Raw genomic sequence first — 21,112 nt, forward strand, 5'->3', positions numbered from 1 at the left:
AGGTTTTCTGGTTTGATTCTTGGTTGGGGTGCCTTCTGTGTGGAGTCTGCATCTCCTCCCTGTGTTTGTGTGGATTTGCTCTGGTGCCCTGTCATTTTACAAATACGTGTCTGCAGTATTAATCCCTGGGTCTCTGCTGAAAATTGTTTTTGTTCTGTCAGCAGTAAAATTGACCGGCATTTGAATTTCAAACCATGTTCTTCAGAATACATAGTAGCACAACCTTTTTTTCTAGCAATTTTCTAAGTTTATAAGATGAATATTTTAAATTTGTCCCTATTTTTGGGACTGTATTCCCCCATTATTGGCTTCGTCCATGTTTTTGTGCTAAGGTTGACAGCTATGGCAAGAACTGAATTCACTGAATATGTTTGAGGGCTGTATTCCCTCATTACTGGGTTTGTCCAGGTGTTTTGTACTAAGAGGTTGACAGCTATGGTAAGAACTGAATTCACTAAATGACAGCCATTTAAGTTTCAGTCTTCCTCTCTTTTACAAAGCAGCTGATGTATGAGTGGTATGTTACTCTGACTGTTTTTTGCTCAGGGACCTTGGCAGTAAAATGTATGGTGGCAACACAACATTTTATTCTAGCAACTTTCCAAGATTATACAAGCAATGTTTAATGTGTCCCTGGTTTTTGGGCTTTTGAGCACCCCCCCCCAATACATTTTGGCTTTTTCCAGTTTTCTTGAGCTGCGAAGTTGAGATGCAGTTGAGTATTGAGTAGATTTTACAAGGAGCTGAGAGCTGCAGGGGAATAGAAGTTTAGTGCTTTGCCTAGTTAATACTATAGCACAACAGGTTGTGTACTTGCTTTTGATGCAGAAGGCTGTGGGTTCTACTCCCACAAGGGGTGGATGCTGCCGTACTGAGAATGTTCTCCTTGGTGAAGATACTAACTATGAGTCTGTTATCAGTTTGCCATCCATTTCCTCTTTCAATATTATTACTAGCTTATCATTTTTTAATGCAATATAGGCAATTTATTCCTGAGGGGCAACAGACACTTTATTTTTCGATGAAACCATGAAATATAAAGGTGATTGCTAGCAGCAACCGCTTCATTAGTTACAGATTTCTTTAATGTGGAATTATTTAGATGACTTACTTCAGAGATTGTGCATATTTACTGATAATGGACTGTAGAATTGTGCATATTTACTGATAATGGTGGACTGTAGAATTGTGCATATTTACTAATAATGGTGGACTGTGGAATTGTGCATATTTACTAATAATGGTGGACTGTAGAATTGTGTATATTTACTAATAATGGTGGACTGTGGAAGTCTGAGTAGACTTTTTTATGATAAATGTTCTCAACTGGGCAGTTTTGCCATTATGGGTGCATTTGGTTTGTTTCATTGCTTACTGGAAAAATGTTCAAAACAAATTTAAAACACCCTCTAACAAGTGTACTGTATTGTACAAGGAATATAATTTTAGTACAATGAGGAAGGTGTATCAAAGAGCACATGTATGTTTCATATGCAAGGGGCCTATGATTTGAAAACAGCCCAAAATTAATCTTTATCTGCCACTGGCAAAATGTATTTTCTTTGAATGTGGGTTTCAATGCTGTTTCAATGAATGTGAGTTTCAAGGGCAGAGAAGTTTTAATGCTAAGTTTTCATTGTGAGACTGCATTGCTTTGTTTAACAGATGACTTAGTGTTTGTGCTGTAAAATACAAAATAAAACTTTCAAATGAAGTCCAACTCATCATAGAAGTAAAGCAGTATGCACATTAGTGTTTATGGTAAATGGAGTGAAATAGCCAAGTAATGGTTCATTGGAATGGTTGCAGAGGCTCCATTCAACCATTATTTTGTCAGGGGGGAAGGGCAGCAAACTCAGACAGGCCCAGCTGAACTATACCTCCCAACTGTCCAGATTTTCAAAGAATAAATAGATTTTTGCTTCTTATTTTTGGTTTGTTCTTCATAAAATTTGTAGTTTTCTGGCAAATCATTTAGGAATTAAGTCACTAAATAATAAGTTTCAGACTTCATTACCTTCAGAAAAATGCATGTTAAAGTAAGAGCTGTTCTATCAACTGTCTCAATTTATACAAGAGCAATTTTTAGTACTGTTTATATGTGCCCCCAATATAGTTGGCCTTGTTCAGATTTACTGCATTAACAGGTTGAGAGGTACATGCAAATAAATTGCTTTATAGAATTAGGCATAGCCAACCTCTCAACTGTCCCCAATTTTTGGCTCAAAATGTTGCTCTTCCCCTAATAATCCCTCCGCAAAATAGCAATTTTGGAAGAAAACATGGAGGGTTTACAATTAAGAAATAACTGTAATAATCAAAGTTATAGATTACTTGAAATGCATGTAGATTCTTTTATTTTGTCAGCTGCTCAAGGTAGCAGTACTAATATTAAAGTGTCCCTTCTTTGACAGGTAGCAGCTGTATTGTGTGTCTATTTTATATTTTTGCATCACATTTTTGGTCCATTTTTTCATAAAATTGTGTTTTTTGGCAAATTAGTGACAAATCACTAAAGACTGAAGTTAGAAAATGACAGACATTTGAGTTTCAGATTTTATACCCTTCAGAAAATTCATACTAATGCAAGACCTATTCTATTATCTTTCTAAGTTTATTAGAGCAATATTTAAAAATTGTCCTTATTTTTGGGCCTTTGTCCCACTTCTGTGTATGGCTTTGTCCAGATTTCTTGCTCTTGAGGTTGAGAGGTATGACAAATGTGTCAGGGCCATCACAGTCAGCCAGAGAGATTTCAAATTGTGACATGCTTGTTGCACCCCACTCCCCCATGTAGTGACTCTGGATGTGTCCAAGCAAGGCAAGGAGTAGTTGTATCTACCTTGGATGGGGAGGACACACTGCATAAGTACTACAGTGGCTTTTCATCTGTCCTTGATTTTGCAGAATGGTCTGGTTTCTGTCAAATTTTTGTACTGTTGATTTATGCTTATTACTCAGATTTATGCTTATTACTCAAAGTGCCTGTTGCTCTGTGTTTAAGTAGCAATGCTTTAATGACCATAAGGTAAGGTTGTCTGAGATCGTAAGATGCAAGTAAGCTTTAATAAGCATACTGTTAAAGAATTGCCAACATTGAAAGCCTTTGTGTTGTTGCCATGCAGAGAATACTTGACTAGATAATGTATAAGCCTTGGGTATTAAAGGACAGGATTCCATTATTTTAAAAAGTTCATTACACTTGTTGGAGACTTCCAGTCATCTCTACAGACTTTACCCGTAAACTAAACAGAATGCCAATCATGTGTGGTCCATAACCTGTACAGTAATCCTTTAACCAATGTATCTTGAGCTTGTTTCTCGTTTGCTTTTCATTTTTTACTTTTATCATGTTTTCCCCATGAAACAAGTTGTAAGGCAGCAGGTCTTTTTTGGATAAGAAACATTTTTACAAGTGGGGGCATCACATAGATTTCTACTTTCAGCATGTTACTTGGTACTTTAATAAAGCTGAATATATTATAATTTGAACTGCAGTGCAAGGAGAAGTGGTTTGAGTTGAGTGCTTCTGGTTTTTCTTATACTTGATTTTGACTGGCATTCCAGTAATGTATTTAAAAAGTAATTTATTTTTTCATGCCTCACAACCTTTTGTTTCCATCTAGATATTAAGTAAGCTGTCATGCAGCCAATGCATTGAAATATTTTTATTCTTCTACACTTATTTTTGTCTTGATTGGACTTTCATAATGATGGTTTGCCACCCAGGGCAGCGTATTTAATTAAAGTTAGTTTTTTGTAGTTTTATGCATAGCTCCTCCCCTTTCTGGTTGACCACACCCCTCCTCCTTGACCCCACCCATTCAGCTGTCTCCTGCAGCCCCCCTGTGATTTGAAGTCACCAGCCGCCACTGGTACCACTACTGCCCTCTTATCCTTCACCGACTCCATTAATAGAAACTGTAATAAAAACATCCTCTCATCAGCACTCTACATCAATCTCTCAAAAGCTTTCGATATGGTAAACCACTCCCTGCTTATAAATACTCTCAAATCCCTTTCTCTTGACACTCAGGCTGTTCAATGGTTCAAGTCCTACCTCAGCAATAGGCAACAGGCAGTGCTCTGGGAGAACAATCTATCATCTCACCTGTCAGTCACCCTTTAAGTCCCTCAGGGCTCCATTCTAGGACCTCTCCTTTTCTCACTTTTCATCAATGACCTATACATAGTAATTCCTGAAGCTACCTGTATAGAATATGCAGACAACTCTACGCTTATTTGTTCAGCCAACTCCTCAGCAGAACTGCAATCTCTGACTCAAAAGGTATTTAATACAGTAGAGACGGTTCTTGAAATGTTGCCTCCTCTTGAATGCCAAAAAAACTAAGCTCCTACTCTTTACACCTACCAGTAAATCCTCCCCTTTGGATTTCTCAGTCATATCCAATTATGGCACCCTCATATCCCCCGACTCTACCAACAAACTTTTAGGAATTACAATAGACAATAACCTCAATTTTGATAGCCATATAAACAACACTATAAAAACAGTAAACAGAAAAATGGGCTCTTTATACAGAATCAAATCCTTCCTAACTCCACCAGCTAGAACCACTATCGCCCACTCCCATTTAAACTCCACTCTTCTTTACGCCTCACCCATACATACTAACCTACAAAAAATAATCTTCTCAAATTAGCTAATTCCTACAATAACATTGCCAGATTTGCCAGTGGGAATCCATTTAGAACCAACCACTGTCAGAATTTACAGCAGCTAGGTTGGCTTGAACTACAAAACCAGCTGCAATTTTCCCAACTCACCATCGCCCATAAGATATTATCAACTTAACAGCACTCCTATACTCACTAACCTCATAATTCCCTACAAAAATCTAAATTCCCTACACTCTTCTAGCAAACTTCCAGCTATCAGAAACAAGTACTACAGCTTGGCAGGGGATTCTCTGTTCTCTAGCACTGCTGGGAAAAACTGGAACCTTCTACCTAGTGAACTAACTTTACTTCCTTCCTTTCCTATCCCTCTTTAAACAAAAGCTCAAAAGAGACCTCAAAACACACCGGTTATGCCCCTAAAGAAACCCTGATTAATCTTCTGCTTTTACTACTTTTAGCTCTATATTCCCACTTTTTTTTACTAAAACTATGCTGCTTACTCACTCTGTAACCAAATTAACTTACTTTGTGAATATATTTTTTTAATGTACTGTAAATTATCTCATGTATCATATTGTAAAATGACTAGTCTCATCCTGTATGACAATATCTTAGTGTAATGCTCTTCGTTGTGTTATTACTACTTACTATCTACTTCTTTGTGTCCTTTCATTTGCTTAGTGTTAATACTGTCTTTTTGTAAATGCTTTGTGCTACTATTGGAGCTTTTCTCCCCAGGCCTCTACTAAAAATGGACATATATCCAGTTAGACTAGCCAGGTTAACAAATATAAAATAAATAAATAAATAAATAAATAAATTTGTGGTGACCGCTGATTGCTGTTAACACTCTAGTATGTGACTATGTGACTAGAGCCTAACAATATTAAAAGGTACTTAATAAAAGTGTGTTAACCTTTCAAATGTCAGAATGGTGCTTAGCAAGCATGTCTTTTTAGAAAATTCCAAAATCATGGTGATCTACACACTAAAAGTCATTACCTTTCAAAAATAAGATACAAAATGTATCACAGAACATCTAGACCTTTTGTGAGCCTCCACACATTGGGTTGTAGAAATGGATTTTGACACAGGCTTCTGCTTTACAACTGTCCCTGCTCAGAAGTGTGCACAGAAGACTCCTTTAGCATATATTTGGGGTGGGGGGTGGGGAGCTGCGAACAGTGAGAGTATTATTTCATTTATTAGATTTTTTTTATATTTATATATTTATTATTATATCCCTTCTGTTTATAATGAAAGAAATACTTGATATTCTTTCTACAGTGGATATAAAAAGCATACACACCCCTGTTAAAATGCCAGGTTTTTATTATATAAAACATGAGACCACAATAAATCATTTCAAAACTTTTCCCACCTTTAATGTGACCTATAACCTGTACAATTCAATTGAAAAACAAACAAATCTGTTAGGGGAAAATATAAAACAATAAAAAACATACAAAAAGCTGGTTGCATAAGTGTGCATATCCTTAAACTAATACTTTGTAGAAGCACCATTTGATTTAATTACAGCATTCAATCTTTTTGAGTACACACCTGCTATCAATTAAATAGACTCTGATTAACCGCAAATAATGTTCAGCTGTCCTAGCAGGAATTTCCTGACATTTACTCAGTTGCCTGCTACAGCAAAAGCCATGGTTTGCAGGGAGCTTACAAAGCATCAAAGGGATATTATTATTGAAAGGTATCAGTCAGGAGAAGGGTACAAAAAAATTTCCACAGCACTGGATATACCATGGAACACAGTGAAGACAATCATCAAAAAGTGAAGAAAATATGGGACAACAGTGACATTGCAAAGAACTGGACATCCCTCCAAAATTGATGAAAAGACAAGATGAAAACTGGTCAGGGAGGCTACCAAGAGACTAAAGCAACACTGAAGGAGTTGCAGGAATTTCTGGCAAGTACTGGTTGTGTACTACATGTGACAACAATCTTCCATATTCTCCATATGTCTGGACTATGGAGTAGGGTTGCAAGACGGAAGCATTTTCTTACACAGAAAAACATCTAGCCCCGGCTAAAATTTGCAAAACAATACATCAAGTCTCCCAAAAGCATGTGGGAAAATATGTTATGGTCTGATGAGACCAAGAGTGAACTTTCTGGCCACAATTCCAAAAGGTACATTTGGCTCAAAACAGCACTTCGCATCACCAAAAGAATACCATCCCCACGGTGAAGCACGGTGGTGGCAAGTATCATGCTTTGGGGTTGCTTTTCTTCAGCTGGAACTGGGGTTTTAGTCAAGGTGGAGGGAATTATGAACAGTTCCAAATACCAGTCATTTTTTGCTGAAAACCTTCAGGCGTCTGGTAGAAAGCTGAAGATGAAGAGGAATTTCACCTTTCAACATGACAATGACTCCAAGTATACATCCAAATCAAAAAAAGAATGGATTCACCAGAAGAAAATTTAAGTTTGGGAATGGCTCAGCCAGAGTCAGACCTAAATCCAATAGAAAATCTGTGGGGTGACCTGAAGAGGGCTGTGCACAAGAGATGCCCTCACAATCTGACAGATTTGGAGCACTTTTGCAAGGAAGACTGGGCAAATATTGCCAAGTCAAGATGTGCCATGCTGACTGAATGCTGTAATTAAATCAAAAGGTGCTTCAACAAAGTATTAGTTAAAGGGCGTGTACACTTATACAACCAGCTTACTATACATTTTTTATTTTTTATATTTTTCCCCCCTAACAGATTTGTTAATTACACAGGTTACAGGTCACATTAAACGTGGGAAAAGTTTTGAAATGATTTATTGTGGTCTCATTTTTTTACATCACAAAAACCTGGCATTTTAACAGTGGGGTGTACACTTTTTATATCCACTGTATATTGTCATACCACATCGAAAGCTATATTGAACTGAAGTTATTGACATGTATATCTATGTTGATTTACTACTTCATTCCCTACTTTGATCATGAGAACTTATCTTCAAAAGTTGTTATAGTAAGTTTTTTTTATTTTGAAGAGCATGAAACGGGCATGTTCTACCCATTACATAGATAACTGTTACTCCAAACATGTGTATCCAATTGTGTATCTAATGGTGTACTCATGTACAACTTATGCCTGTTTTTATGTGGAGCTTTTCTTCGTGGGCCTTCACTGAAAATTGGCTTTTCTAGGCCCTGTGGACAATCCCGGTAAACAAATGCAAATAAATTTCTTAAATTCTCTTCACAATCAAACCAAAGAGGTCCACACAGAAGATCACTATTAACTTGTTAGGCATTGAGGAAAGTGTGGTCATTATTAAATTAATTCGATAACTTTCCTCACAGTTAAACTTCAGAGCTATGTAAAAAAAGTCAGTAAAGCTTGTGAGGGGCTTTGACAGTGTGGTCATTATTTCTTTAACTTTTTGCACAAACCTCAGAGGTACACACACAAGATCGCTATAGCTTGTGTAGGGGCAGTGTACTGTCTATTAGCAACAGGATAGAATATATGACTGAATTTTTTTTTTCACTTTTCTAACATCAAACATCAGAAGAGCATACAGGTGGCAGATGTAGGGTGGTAAGGGAAAGGAGAAATATTGTAAATATTCATCAGAGATCAACAAGTTAAATTAATTTTACTATATTCGGCTTGCCAGATATATACCCAGAAGGTAGCAGTCTTTTGAAGGTGCAGGTGAAGAAGCAAGCTGTATAATGTGAGACAGCAGCATTATTCATTCACTTTCATACCATTCCAAAATCAGATGGCTACACGGTACGTGACTACCTTTTTTTTCTTCTGGTAGGGAAACAGACACTATTCCAAGATGTATCTGTGCAATCATTTATCTCCTCAGTTTATTGCAAACTACTTTTTTTGTCAGCTTTGATCATTAAACTTTGGAAAAAACAAATTTCTTTACTGAAAAAAAAATAAGACTGAATTGATTTACTTAGTTATTACTTTTGTCCAGGTCATGACTGTAACAAAAGGCTGGAGAAAAAGCTCCAAAATGTGCCTTATATAACATGTTATCACCACACGCCTTCTGAAAACCAAACAGCTCATTTCCTCCACAGTTATTACTGTGTGTGTGGTCTTGGGCATTTAGGGAGTGGTGAAAGGATGCAAGGAGAAGAGAAACACGGCATTTTGTTTGGGGCATCTTTGGTTCAACGGTTTTCGGAAAACAAAAGCTCTAAAATACATCTTAGAGCATCTAGAACCAATTGGCTTCTGAGGGACTGTGACCTCCACCTTAATTTGATTATTTCCTGCTCATTTATTATGATGCAATCTTGGGCAGTTAAAATACACTGAAAGACTGCAGAAACAACTTGAACAGTATAATAAAGTATGGGGGGGCAGGGAGTAGGGTGCACATTGGGGGTATAAGCAGGGAAAACAGTGAACAGAGGGGTCTCGTGGAGTCCTCTTCCTAGGTTTTCATTTCGTCAAAGTCCAGAGTCAAAACATTCAGTACTGTCAGGGACTGCCCCTTTAAATATGTTTTGCCACAATATAGTACTGTATCATGGAAACCGGTGAGTTAAATGCTGTGCTTCAACTTGCACAAGTGCATCTGTATTTACTTGGGCAATTTTTTTAATGAAAGTTTTTGCAAACTTTTCTTTACAACCATGGCTTACATCAATGTATGGTAGTTGTTCATAGACTTTAATGGATGTCTCTTTATGCAATGCTTCCATTAAATTCTATGGATGCCTCTCACGTTACGACGACTAAGTGATTAAACAAAACACTAGGTACATCACACAACTTATCAAAAAGGTTTGTTACACTCCATAAGACATTTTATAACACTAACATCCAGGTAAGAAAACATATGCAAGATGTTTGGTTTTGCAGACTTCTGGCATGTAACAATCCTTCTGATAGAATCTTTATTTACCACTTCATATTATACACCAGGTTGCTTAATAAATAGTGCTTAACACTACATATTATACATTCATAGGAGGTCACAAGACTAATGGCCCTAGGAGCCCTTACAAGCCTAGCCATAGTTATCTCCAGTTGCCCCAATTGTTGGTAGTTAGGTGAGTAAACTTCACAGAGCTAAGGGTCTACATAGGTTCATAGGTTGGTACTAGGCTATCGGCCCTAGGGCCTATACAAGCCAAGTCATAACAATTCCCTGGCTATTTCTTCCCACAATATTTACTTCCCTGGACGCCTGTCTAGTAGAGCGACTGACATGATCCCCGGGGTAAATTTCCTATCTGAAAAACATAAAGTGAACCAATGATAAAGTGGAACAGGCAAACAAAATGTCCAAAGCACCAAAGCAAAAGCAAGTTCCACAGCACTGTACCAATACCTTTTTATTAAAACAATCAAAGCTTTCAGACAACAATCCTTCTTCAGTGTTAGATAAAATTCTTATCAGGATATCACATCCTTTATACTTAAAAATTCAATAAACACATGACACAGCCTATCATAAACCAAACTTAATCAAACAATTAAAAGCAGCAGTTAATGTGGTTTTCCATTAAAAAAAACTTAAAGGAATACATTACATTAAGTCAAAAGATCTAAAGTTGTTGGCTACTGAAGAACTTAATGTAGTCATATTGCACTTACAAATACTCCAGTTGCATATATATGTTGTATATAGCTAGATCAAGTTAAGTTTTCATGTATGTGTCATGTGTTTATTGGATTTGTAAGTATAAAGGATGTGATATCCTGATCAGAATTTTATCTAAAACTGAAGAAGGACTGTTGTCTGAAAGCTTTGTTTGTTTTAATAAAAAGTATTGGTAGAGCACTGTGTAAATTTCCTATCTCCCATCCAGTCGTCAAGGTTCCTTTTGAAGAGGGCCAAGGAGGCACTCTGCTTGACATATATGGGCAGTTTATTCCAGAGTATGAGGAGTCTCTAGGTCAGGAACCTATCCCTCCAGCATGTTTTGTTCATTGTGATGACAAGGTTTAGGTCGCTGGAGTATGTGGCTCTGATGGATTGGGATTTCTTTAAGTGTAGCATGCCCAACAGCTCTAGGTTTGACATGGCCTTGTATGTTAAGCAGAGATTGCTTCTGAGTAGATGATATGTGACAGAGTATAGCTGGAGTTTTTGTAGTCGGTCAGCATAGGGCATCTGCTTTAGGCCTGTGATTCTTTTAGGGAGGTGTTTCTGTGGCCATTCCAGTTGTTGAAAATGGCTTGTGAGGTACATACCAAATGGGGCATTGTACTCTATGATGGGTCTAATGAGGGATGAGTACAGTGGGACAATGACCTCCTTTTTTCTGGATGAAAAGCCCTTAGTGATGAGGTGTGCCACATAGAAGGATTTCCTGACTGTTGTGGTGATGTGGTTATCGAAGGCGAGACCCACAGTCCACCTGTGTTTCTAAGTCTCTTATCACACTTTCGGTGTTTAGTGCACTGCCAGCTATGTGGTAATTCATGGGTACATGTTTTTTCCCAAAGGGGATAACGACACACTTCTTGGCATTGAGCTTGAGCCCATGGCTCTGGCACCAAGTATCTGTTTCTGTAAGGCCCTTTTGTAGAATATCCACATCATTTGGGGATTCAATAATGGCTCCCAGTTTGCAGTCATCTGTGAACTTTGTTAACCAGAGTCCCTCAGTACTTCAAAGAAGTAGATGCTAAACAAGAGCGGTTCCAGGACTGAGGTACTCCACTTGTCTGGAGCTGGATTTGGAGTCGGCTACTTTTACAGTGTGGATTCTGTCAGTAAGCCAGTTGGCAACCCTTCGAGTGACGTAGGGATTTATGCCCAGCTTAAGAAATGTATCTATGATTTCTGAGTGGGGGCTGGTGTTGAAGGCCTTGGTGAGGTCCAGATAGGTTGTGCAGACTGTCTTACCCCTGTCCATGGCTCTGGAGACTGATATGAAGAAGTCAATCGAGTTCAGAAGACACAATCGGCCCTTCATGAACTCAAACTGGGCGGGGTCCAGTGTTTGAAGTTTGCAAATGTCTTTGTTTATAAATTCTATGATAATACGTTCCATACTGTCCAGGAGGGCACCACTCCAGGAGTGAATCTGTGGTCATTCATCCATTGATCTAAGTTGCATTTGAAGAGGGTCAGGGAGGGTCTCTCTTTCACGTAAAATGAAAACTTGTTCTAGAGAAATGACATTCCCTGTGAAATGTATCTATCTCTCCAGTATGACCTATTCATGTCAGAGGCTAGGTTAAGATCCCTGGAGCGAGTGACCCTCCTGCAGTTTGATTTACGAATGTATACTATTTCCATCAGGGCTGGGTCAGAGACTGTCCTGTAAGCCAGGCACAGGTCACCCCTTAGCAACCCGTAGGAACCAGAATACAGTGACAGGGCTTTCAGTCTTTCCACTTCTTTTGTTTTCCCTGTAATTTCTTGGTGAGAAACCTCTGTGGTCTCTCTAATTATTGTAGGTGTCTGCTGAGGTACATGCAAAAGGATGCAGTGTGCTCAATTATTGGTCTGATAAGGGATGAATATAATGGAATTCTACCATCCTTAGATTTACATGCAATTCCTTTACTTATATGATGTACCACATAGGAGAACCCTACTACTGTGGTCAAAGATCAGATTGCCATCAACCTGAGTATCCACATCATGTACCACTGAGTCTACATTTGAGGGGGGGGGGGTGCTGACTATAATGCAATAATTAGCCAGGATTTCTGCTTTCCCAAAGGGAATAATAATGCATTTGATCACATTTAGCTTTAAACCACGACTTTGGCACCAATCATTTGTCTGCGTTAACCCTGTCTGCAGTATATTAACATCACTGGGGGACTCAATGATTGCTCCCAATTTGCAATTGTCAGTGAGCCTGGTCAGCCACAGGCTGTCCAAGTTTGCCTGGACGTCTGAGAAATAAATTCTAAACAGTAAGGTGCCCAGCACAGAACCCTGTGGTATGCCACTAGTGACTAGTATTTTGCTAGAGGTGAGATCACCCACTTTCACAGCAAGTTTCCTGTCAGTGAGCCAGTTGGCTAATCATCTGGTAATGTAGGGGTTAATTCCTGTTGGCAGAGTTTTGCTATAACACCCGAGTGGGGGATTGTGTCAAATGCCATGGCTAGGTCAAGATAGGTGGTGTGTACTTGTCTTTCCCTCATCCAGGACCTTGATGACTTTCTTGAAGTCAACCACGTTTAACAGGCCTGATCGACCTTAAATGAATCCAAACTGAGTTGGGTCCAGAGTTTTGAAATTACCTATGTCCTTGTAAATATGATCCAGAAAGATTTTTCCCATGACCTTGCAGATAAGACTAATCGAGCTTATGGGCCTATAATTTCCCAGGGTCAGTTAATGGTCCCCCTTTGTGTAGAGGGATTGTTGCTGTCCTCCATTCCTCCAGAACATAGTCAGTTTTCAGGATGTGTTTAAAGAGAGACCCAAGTGGGTCTGTTAGGTCATGTTTTAAGTTGTTTAAAAGGCAACCAGGGATGTTGTCTGGTCCTACTGACACCATGTGTTAGCCTTGGAGAGCACCAAGATGACCTGCTTTCTTGAGATAATAGGCTGAGTAATGGAGGCAGGTATACTTTGGTGGGATGACTGGTGGGGACCAGAGAGTGAGGTTTTCTCCAACTCTGTCAGCTGGCAGGTTATATACCTGGTTGCTTAATAAACAGTGTTAAACATGTCCTTGCAGGCATATTCCTAAAGCTGTTTAACTTAAGTTTAGTTACTGTCTATGATGAATGATATGCTGCAGTGGTGATGGCCCTCCATAAGGGTGACTTTGCAAGTGATCTGGGTAATTACAGTCTTATCAGCCTCACAAGCAACTGTGGTGTATATTATAACTAACCTCATAAATTGTGATGTCAAGGCTTGTTAGATTTGATCATCATTATCTTCATCATCATCATGCCTGCTCAACCTGATCAACTTCTTTGAGTCAGTCACCAGAGCTGTGGATGAAGGCAAGGTGGTTCATACAGTCTATCTTGATCTGGCCATAGCCTTTGATACCATTTCCCACTCAAGAATCATAGAAAAGCTCACTAAACTAGGCATCAACCCCTGTATCACTAAGTGGGTTGCAAACTGGCTCACAGAACCCACAGTGTGAAAGGAGCGGACTCAAAGTCAGACTGCCGAACATTCACGAGTGGAGTCCCACAAGGTTCGGTCCTGGGTATTCTCCTGTTTGGTATATACTTCTCTGAAGTCCAGGCCAACACGAAGGGCCTCTGACTGATGAAGTTCACAGACTATTGCAAGTTGGGAGCCATAATTATCTCATCAAGTGATGTTGACATCCTACAGAAAGGCCTCACTGAGACCAATGACTGCTGTAAGGACCATGTCCTTAAGCTCAATGCCAAAAAATGTGCCATCATCCCTTTTGGGAAAAACACAGTTCCCATGAATTACCACATCGATGGTAGTCCACTGAACACAAAAGGCGACGTAAGAGATCTGGGAACACAGGTTGACAGCAATCTCTCTTTTGACCACAACATCACCACTGTGGTCAGAAAGTCCTTCTATGTGGCATAGCTTATTACTAAGGGTTTTGCATCCAGGAAGAAAGAAGTCATTGTCTCCCAATACTCTTCCCTCATTAGGGCAATCATCGAATACAATGCCCCGTTTGGCATGTACCTCAACAGACACCTGCAACAACTGCAGAGGCCACAAAATTACCTCACAAAGAAAATACTAGGCCTTAAACACTTGTCCTATATGGACAGAATCAAAAAAACTCCAACTATTCTCTGTCTCATATTGCCTACTTAGAGGCAATCTCTGCTTGACTTGCAAAACCATGTCTAACCTAGCTCTGTTAGAAATGCTACATCTAAAGAAATCCCAATCCCTCCGCACTACATGCTCCAGAGACCTCAACCTCATTACTACAATCAATAGAACAGGCTTTAGGGACAGGTTCGTAACCCAGAGACTGCTCATGCAATGGAACAGACTTCCCACACATGTCAAGCAGAGCACCTCACTGGCCCTCTTCAAGAGAAATATTGATGAGTGGATGGGAAATAGAAAATTCACCCCAGGGATCACTCCAGTGACTGTACTTGATAGAGGCATTGGGAACTAATGTCAGGCGGCACAATGCCAGGGCATTTCTATGGTCTAGGCTTGTAAAGGCTCCAGGGCCATTAGCCTAGTATACACCTATGAACTATTAACAGTTTGGCTTTGGGAAAGATAAATTCTAACTATTTACCCTGGTAAACTTCTTCAAAAGGGTTAAAGAAGATGTAGATGATGACCTTGCAGCAGTGGGGTAGTAAGGGTGGAGAGAACGGGGCATGTGCCTCAAAAGCACAGGGTGTTAGATGGCCAAATCCTGAAGTGCTGTTCCTGCATTCTTTTTGCTGTATTGCCATTTCTGAATGTCGGCACAGAAAGCAACTTGTAAATAACTTATGTTTTTCTTTTTAGCACTTCCAATAAAGAGCTGTGGCAGGGAGGGGGGGCATTTGTCTAGGAGGAAGAATGTGCTCTAGACTGCTGTCAACAGTCTATCGAAACAGCTCCTTTTCTTTGGCTCTTCCAATGAAAAGCTGCAGCAGAAAGGAAGCTTGTACTTCAGTGCTTCATTAGCAGTCAATCTGAACTAAGGAAGCTTGTACTTCAGTGCTTCATTAGCAGTCTATCTGAACTGCCCTGGTTTTTTTTTTTTTTGGTTCTTCTATTTCAGGAAGGGAGTGGGAAGCTTGTTCAGGAACTGGCCCTGGGCACTAGTTGAGGCAGCTACGCCTTTGCGATGTAGTACATAGTGTGCACCTTGATCTGGCAAAAGTCTTCCGACACATTCCCCATGCTGGCATCATAAAAAAGTTAATTGCTTTAAAAATCTACCCACAAGTGGTATGATGGATAGCAAAGTGGCTGAAAGAGAGATGACACTGAAAGATGCAGATGCTTCATCAATAAGTATGAAAGTGACCAGTGATATCTCCTTTTTTGTTACTTACTTCTCAGATCTCCAAGTGCAGAGCCAAGACATCTAGCGAATGCAGTTTCCACATGACTGCAAACTGGGGGGTTGGTAAGTCACCCTACGGCACACAAACTCTCCTGAATGAACTCACATAGTATACCACTGGTGTACTTAAAATGGTCTCAAACTAAATGTTAAAAAGTTAAGTATCATCACTTTTGGTAGACACTCCCTCGCCTTATCATACTATACAGACAACACAACACACCACTACATAAAAAAAACTTTGTCAGGGACCCAAGTACATGTCCTGATAGCTCCCCCCTTTTGATCATCATGTGACAACGGTTGTCAGGAAGTCCTTTTATTTAGCACACCCAGTTGCCAAGGGAATATCATCATGGTCTAAAGAGGTAATCACTCCCTTACACTCAGCAATGAACACAACAGATACAGTACAATGTTCCCTTTGGGTTATATCTTATTAATAATATCAAACAATTAGCAAAACTCAGAGGTTCCCGATTACAAAGGTCACAGACCTAAATTCCATGAGCTACCAAGGTAGGCTGAAAATGTATTCTTTTATTCACTGTCTTACAGAATTTTGGGGGAAGATCTTTGTCTTGTTTACTGGATCTCATGTTTCCCTGAAAGTCCAGTATCTCCAACCAGTACTAGAACCAGAAAACTTAATCTTCACCAGCAGATAAATAAAGCATAGTGGAGAGCCAGGCTTTTAAGGTAGCACCTCCCAAACCTCTAGAATAAACTTTCCCTACATGTTAAGCAGTGGGATTCACTATTTTACTTTAAACATAAACTAGATGACTGGATGGGTATCCACACATTTACTCTGGGTTTGACTGGCATGGCCTTCTGGAGAAAGTGCTACCTGAGGGAGGGTACTGGCAAGGCATGAACAAACATAACAGTAGTTGGCCTTGGAATATCCATGAAGCTATAAATGTTTTCATAACTTACTTCTGCAGCTTGTGCGAAAATCTTTGCCTATCTCAATCATGATTTCAAATACCATAAAGTGAGTCTAACAGAATGAGTGAATAATTAAATACATCAACATAATTACTACCTTGGAAGTCAGTCTAGCGCCAGTGAAATGTGCCTCACAAACACTCTCACAGGTGCTTCCATGGTATTCATGAGCCTGGGCAGCTGGAAAAAGATGATTTATTACTTAAATCATCTTTTTCCAGCTGCCTGAGCTTGCAGTTATCTCGGAAATGACAACACAAATGTTTCAATGTCATCACTATTCTGACAGCAGTTTCAGGGCACACTGGTCAGCTGTTGAAAGTGTGTGCTGCAGGCTCTCATCCCCCTTGTCCTATGCTTCTGGTACCCATGCAGATACTACCCAGTTTGTTAATCAGTCCAAGCAACTGTGAAGTAACTGAATATCTTCAGTATTGGCAACTATACAGCTAATTTTAATGTCTGCAAATTTTCTAAAGTGAACCTTTTTCATGGATGGGCAGTCAAAACATTAGAAAGCCAAAATGCAAAGGACCCAGTGTAAAGCCTTGGGGAAATACCTTTTTCAACAGACTTGTACTGTGAACAGCTGTTTCTAATTTTTACCCTGTACTTCCTGGACAGCAACCAATTTGTCAACCATCTAGCCACATATTTATGTCATACTTAATCATAATGTCAATAAACACCTCAAGGGGGACAGACTCAAATGCTTTGACAAAATCTAGACAGAAGGCCCAGACAGCAAACCATGACCAACAGATGTTGCAACATTTTCATAAAAAAATAAATCAAACATGTTTTAAAGAGAAAAACAATTCCCACTCAAAAGACTTACCCACTACACAAGTAAGACTGATGGGTCTACACTTGTGAACAGACCACTGTTTTGGGACTTTTGAATGAGGAGTACAATTGCTTCTTTCCAAGTAAGAGGCACATAACCCTCTTCCAGAGATCTTTGAACAAAATCAGTAAAATCTGGAGTTATGTTCTCAACTACTCTCTTTTAAAAACATTTATTTAAGTCATCTGGCTCGGCTGTAGAATTTGACTTAATATTTAATAGTCCCTTCTTTATATTAGCCTGTAGTATTAGGCACATTTCTTGGATGTCTACAAATGACAATATTACAGTAATACTGTTATGCAGACAATTAAACAAAACCATGGGTGAAAATACTGAACAATTCCATTGGTTCAATGATGAATTCCTCACTAACTTTTAAGGAGATCCCAGAGGACTCAACCACCACAAAACAACATAAATGCTTAAATAAGGACTTATGATTTTCACTTATGTTAGAAGCAAATTCATATTCATATTTATACCTTATTTTGCAAATAAGTTTTGAATGAGGTTTTTAAATCTATTGTAACTTGATTAAGTAGCCCAAATTGCATGTGACCTATAGGATTTTCTATAGTTTATTCAAATGTAAAAGCTTTCGATTCCACCATTTTTCAATTACAAGCCACAGAAACAGTACCAATGGAGACATACCAAAGTATCAGGCTATCAAAAAAAATATAGAACTCAGTCCATCTCTCATGTATTGGCAAACCGTTCAAACTAAGCCCCCAATTCCATAATATCATTTCCACATTTACTGCTGCAAAATCTGAACTATACAATTTTCTGTTTACTCCCTTCTCATTGCTTGGGGAGTGACATAAGTAACATCAAATACCACATAAAAATGACCACATTTTGTCCAAACGCAGCTCAATGCAACAAAAAAGTACATGTAGTGCTTTCTTTAATCACACTGAATCCATTATGCTGTTATCCCTTGTATTATCAGTAACAGTGTGTGAAGAGTTACTATATATACCTTGTTCAATTTATTTACTTATAGTTCTAGAAGTGGAGGCAGAAGCAGATCAGTCACTGTTGGGGGCATTTAGATCAACTGTAATGGTATCAAGCTTATTTATAAAATAGCTCCAAATAAGATGCCATAACTTAAGATTAAACTACAGAGGAGGTGTTAAGAATTCTAATAACTCATTGTAGGTTAGACAGTATTGCATTATACCTAGTATTGACACAGATTTTAACACCCAGTGCATTTTGATAATAGTACATATTTTATATAATTACTATATATATATATATATATATATATATATATATATATATATATATATAAATAAAATACATATACATGTATATGTACACCTGTACAGATGCATGCATTTTTTTATACACACACGCATGCATATACAACCTGGGTCAACCTGTTTTCTGCACATGACACATGCAATAAATTAGTGGGAGACTGGGATTAAGAATAAGACAAATAAGAAATAAAGACCTATATTTATTTACAGTAAGACGTTGTCCTGTTCGATTCTCAGCTGGAGCGTCTTCTGTGTGGAGACATGCGTGACTGGGCGTTCCTTCGTTGAAGGTTGTGTGTCAGGGCTGGCAACTCGGCACGTAAAAATCTACTGCCAATCATTAGCAGAGTTCCGCTGTGGTGACCCCTAACCAGGAAAAAGCCGAAAGAAATAACAACAACATTTATTTACATTTAGAACTTATTTCCCCTAATTTTTTTCTTTAGCTATTGGAGGTTGAGTTTCTGTCTGTTAGCAGAAATTTAAGTGCAGAGACGACAATTTTACTCAATCTGTTTTTGAATCCCTATAAAAACGTATCCATAAACTTACTTATGCAACACAAAACTATACACAGTGTTTAATATAATTAAAATACATTCAATTCAACTGACTGTTCAAGTAAAGTTAAAAACACACTTACTATCTGCAGGTCAAGTAAAAGCATGTTCAGTGGATTAGTCAAATTTGTTCCAAAGATCATGAACCCCGAGTTAAAACCAGCCGAATGAAGAGCTTTGTCCAAGCTTTAAGAGAAAGAACATGCTAGTAATCATATGATATTCTAAACTGAATTTTAGACAATAATGCAGATGTGCTTAGAACAACACTTGAAAGATACATTCAGTGTCCTCCTAATAGAAAAGTTTTGTTTTTGCACAAGGACATCTTAAGGAGCAGTTTAACCAAAATTAATGAAAAAATACAGCTTATAGCGCTCAAAAGTGGAACACAGTTCATACTTCTACTGTAGAAACTGTAAACACTAGTGATCATAATTTTATAACTAGATCCAGCCACCACATGTTAGGGCATTAGGATGCATACAAAAGACTAGTCAGAATTCATTTATCTCTATTAGCTGAGTAGTTTAGTGCACAATATAAATAAGTACACCCTTTTAAAACATTAAACTTCTGCAGGAGAATTGCAAATAGATCTCGAGCACTATTCTACACATTAAAGTTAAATGTCAGCAACAAGACACCTACTAATGCAGGTAGATGGGTACAAACACTGAGCTTGATAGTGTATATTTAAGAATAAGATCTAATACTATTGTGAAATGCACTTCACGCACTTTATTAGCACTTGGCAGTCACAATGAAGACATCATGAAGGCTGGGAAACATACACTCCCTAAGCCTTTTGTGAATATCTTGATAACTACTGCATGGTCATACAAACTCGTAAAAAATGAAACTAAAAGCAAAAATGCTACGGTGGTACTGACATATGGAAGAAAATAAAGCCGATGAATCTAATAGGTATAAAACAAATTTATTGAGCCACAGAGTAAAAAATCAAGCACTTTCATCTCCTCAATTAAGAAACTTTATCAAGATACATCATGCCCAAAAAAGCATCACCTTTATATCATAAAATTAATTAATGAAAGAATTATAAACAAATCACATTCATTACTGCTTAGGGTTCAAATTGCATATAGTACATTATTTAAAGGTGTATTAACCAAACAGTCATGTTTAAAATATAATGGTTGCATTGAAATCGTACTGCTATATTGTGTTAACTTAACATTAACAATCTTGCATTTATACCAGATAACTATACCTATTTAAAACACCAAAAATATATAAATATATTCATTTTATTACATTTAATCCAAGGTTAAAATGCATAAAGCTAATGTATATATAACAATATAATATATAATACATGATATATATGTACAAATGAGGGTCAGAATGCACATAAAATAAATATGAAATATGACATATAAAATATGTACTACGTAAAAAATAACCCTGTTCGCAAAAAATGCTATAAAATTACATTTTAAAACATATAAAAGCATAAGTATAAATATAGTAACCATACATTTAAAACCTTTAGAAGAAAACATTTAAAGAAAGACTTTTTACATCTGCCTATGCTAAAAGTTCAAGAATTGAAAAATGATATATGAATAGTGTACATTAATAATAAAATAAAATAAAATACTTACTCTCACATTGTAAGGTTCACCAAGTGTAAACTGGTTATTTATCCAGGGCTTTCAGTTTCAAAAAACAAGTGATTGAAACAGAATCATTCAGGCCTGGCCACTGGGTGGCATTCGTTCTCAATTGCCATAGGGTTTTATTCCTTTCCAAATATAGTGGCCATGGTCCACCTCTTGGGTGAGGTTCCACTGGTTCTATCACAGTAAATTTAAAACCATGACCTGGCCATTCGTTACTGTGTCTTGCCAAGGCA

The 21,112-nt window shown here is 38.1% G+C and overlaps 1 protein-coding gene across 1 annotated transcript in view; it reads right to left on the reverse strand.

The window, feature by feature from the left end:
* LMBRD1 (LMBR1 domain containing 1) overlaps positions 1-21,112 on the reverse strand; it is a 2,226,796-nt gene that overhangs the window by 824,057 nt on the left and 1,381,627 nt on the right. The window contains exon 11 of the mRNA XM_044063893.1: positions 19,317-19,419. Coding sequence (XP_043919828.1) covers positions 19,317-19,419 — 103 coding nt within the window. The remainder of the gene's footprint in view (positions 1-19,316; positions 19,420-21,112) is intronic.

Source organism: Protopterus annectens, chromosome 2.part2, assembly GCF_019279795.1.
Source record: "Protopterus annectens isolate FY-2018-M chromosome 2.part2, PAN1.0, whole genome shotgun sequence".
Classification (NCBI taxonomy): Eukaryota; Metazoa; Chordata; order Ceratodontiformes; family Protopteridae; genus Protopterus; species Protopterus annectens.